The sequence below is a fragment of the Silurus meridionalis genome, chromosome 13 (assembly GCF_014805685.1).
Source record: "Silurus meridionalis isolate SWU-2019-XX chromosome 13, ASM1480568v1, whole genome shotgun sequence".
NCBI lineage: Eukaryota > Metazoa > Chordata > Actinopteri > Siluriformes > Siluridae > Silurus > Silurus meridionalis.
Genome location: NC_060896.1, coordinates 2,811,389 through 2,813,888, shown reverse-complemented (window position 1 = coordinate 2,813,888; position 2,500 = coordinate 2,811,389). Strand labels below are relative to the sequence as shown.

General features: G+C 47.0%; 1 protein-coding gene across 2 annotated transcripts in view; it reads left to right on the top strand.

Annotated features, from left to right (window-relative positions):
- The window catches only part of lekr1 (leucine, glutamate and lysine rich 1), a 70,376-nt gene that overhangs the window by 27,073 nt on the left and 40,803 nt on the right, over nt 1-2,500 (top strand). For both annotated transcript variants that reach the window (XM_046865226.1, XM_046865228.1), the window contains exon 4: nt 937-1,035. In XM_046865226.1, the coding sequence (XP_046721182.1) occupies nt 937-1,035 (99 nt within the window). The remainder of the gene's footprint in view (nt 1-936; nt 1,036-2,500) is intronic.

The following is a 2,500-nucleotide window of genomic DNA, read 5'->3' as shown; positions in this document are numbered from 1 at the left end:
AGAAAGAGAGGTTGAGACAGAGGGATAAAGACAGAGAAAGAGAGATTGAGACAGAGAAAGAGATTGAGACAGAGGATAAAGACAGAGAAGAGAGATTGAGACTGAGGGATAAAGACAGAGAAAGAGAGATTGAGACAGAGAAAGAGATCTTGAGACAGAGGGATAAAGAAAGAGAGATTAGGATTAAGAGATTTTCCTAACATGGCCAATGCAACTCGCTCCAGGACATGCTCCACTACTTCCTGTTTCTGTTGTCATTTCCTGTTTGTGTCTCACCATGGAAATACTTTACATTCAGGCAATAACGATCTTTCCTTGGTGCAGGCATGCGTGAGTGTGTGACTGTATGTGAGTGTATGTGAGTGAGTAAGTGTGTGTGTGTGTGTGTGTGTGTTGCAGCGTGATCTCATCCATGATATCATTTATCACTATAAAAACTGACAGGAAGTCAATTTATCCACAGCTTCCTTTCACCATATGGAGATTTTTAAAAAGAGAGACAGATAAAAATAGACAAAGAGAGACAGTTTGGAGTCACGACACTATAAAGACAAAGTCGGAGCTATGGACAAAGAATGATAGACTGAAACAGAGAGACACAGAGACTTAGAAAGGCAGAGACAGGGATATAGAGATAATAAAAAAAGTCAGACAGACAAATAAAAATTCTGAGATCAAGAAAACTGGAGACATGGACAGAGGCAGTGTGAGAGAGACAGAGAGACAGAACAACAAATATGGAGACTAAGATGTGGACGGAGACTTTAGTAAACTGTGTGGTGTCTGGGAATAGTCAGCCTTTTATACAAGGAACATTTGATGGTTTAAAGTTCTCTATAAAACCCCCAGCTCATAATCACTGGCGATTTGTTTGTGTGTATGTGTGTGTGTGTGTGTGTGTGTGTGTGTGTGTGTGTGTGTGTGTGTGTGTTTCAGACTGAAGGATTTGACGCTGCAGGTGTCCCAGGCATCCGGAGAGCAGGTGGACTCAAGGGTGGCGCTGGAGAGTGAGTGTGAGCGCAGTCTACAGCTCAGGTAAGGAAGCAAGATGGTGTAGCAGCTGTAAAAGACAGGATGGAGAGACATGGCGGAGAGACAGGACAGAGAGACCGGACGGAAAGATTTCAAAGAAACAGGACAGAATTACATGGCAAAGAGACAGGACAGAAAGACATGTCTGAGAAACAGGACAGAGAGACAGGTTAGGGAAACAGGATGGAAAGAAACGTCAGAAGGGAGGACGGAGAGACAAAATGGAGACACAAGACGCAAAGACAGGTCAAAGAGACAGGACGGAGAGACAGAATGGAGACACAGGACAAAGAGACAGAATAGAGAGACAGGACAAAGAGACATGAGCAGAGAGGAAAAGCTGGAGAACGAAATAGTGTATGTGAGAGGGTGTGTGTGTGTGTGTGTGTGTGTGTGTGTGTGTGTGTGTGTGTGTGTGTGGCGTGTCAACGGTAGCCTCCGTAACAACAGCACGACAGGAAGAACTCAGCAGATGGGAAACAACTGGGAGTCAGAGTGCTTGTGTGTGTGTGTGTGTGTGTGTGTGTGTGTGTGTGTGTGTGTGTGTGTGTGTGTGTGTGTGTGCATGCTTGAAACTAAGAGCAGAAACTAAGAGCAGAACCGTCTCCAGGGTTGTTCAGGGTCTCATGGTGAATGAAGCGGGTGATGGACACGTCCCTGGGGTGTTCAGGGTCTCAGGAAAAATGAAGCGGGTGGAGGACATCCCTGGGTGTTCAGGGTCTCAGGGTGAATAAGCGGGTGATGGACACGTCCCTGGGGTGTTCAGGGTCTCAGGGTGAATGAAGTGGGTGATGGACATGTCCCCGGGGTGTTCGGGGTCTCAGAGTGAATGAAGCGGGTGATGGACATGTCCCTGGGATGTTCAGGGTCTCAGGGTGTAAGAAGCGCATAGAGGACACGTCCCCGGGGTGTTCAGGGTCTCAGGGTGTAAGAAGCACGTTGAGGACATGTCCCTGGGTGTTTCCGGATCTTGAGGACAGTGCAAGGTGATTGGTTAAAACGAGGGCTGTGAACAGAGTTTATTGGTATTGAAAGCTGGGCGAAGTGTATAAACATCAGACTTTCGTAAGAGTGTTTGTTCTCCAGATGTGTGAATGAGAAGTGAAGCGCAGAGGAGAGGGCAGAGGTGGAGCGATTGCGCAGATATGCATGCTGATGAAAGGCTGGAGCGGAGGAGTGGGAGACGTGATCTGTCGTTCCAAGCACTCCTTTGTGATGGATGTTAACACTACAGCACAGCGGGAGAACCACTGAGAGAGAGAGAGAGAGAGAGAGAGAGAGAGAGAGAGAGAGAGAGAGAGAGAGAGAGAGAGAGAGAGAGAGAGAATGCAGCTCTTAAAATTAAGTGGAAAGGGATTTTCCAAGCATCTTCATCACCATTTCCTCCCTCTATCCTATCCCCTCCTCTCTATCTCTCTCTCTCTCTCTCTCTCTCTCTCTCCCCTCCATCTGCTTTAGTTTGAGTGTG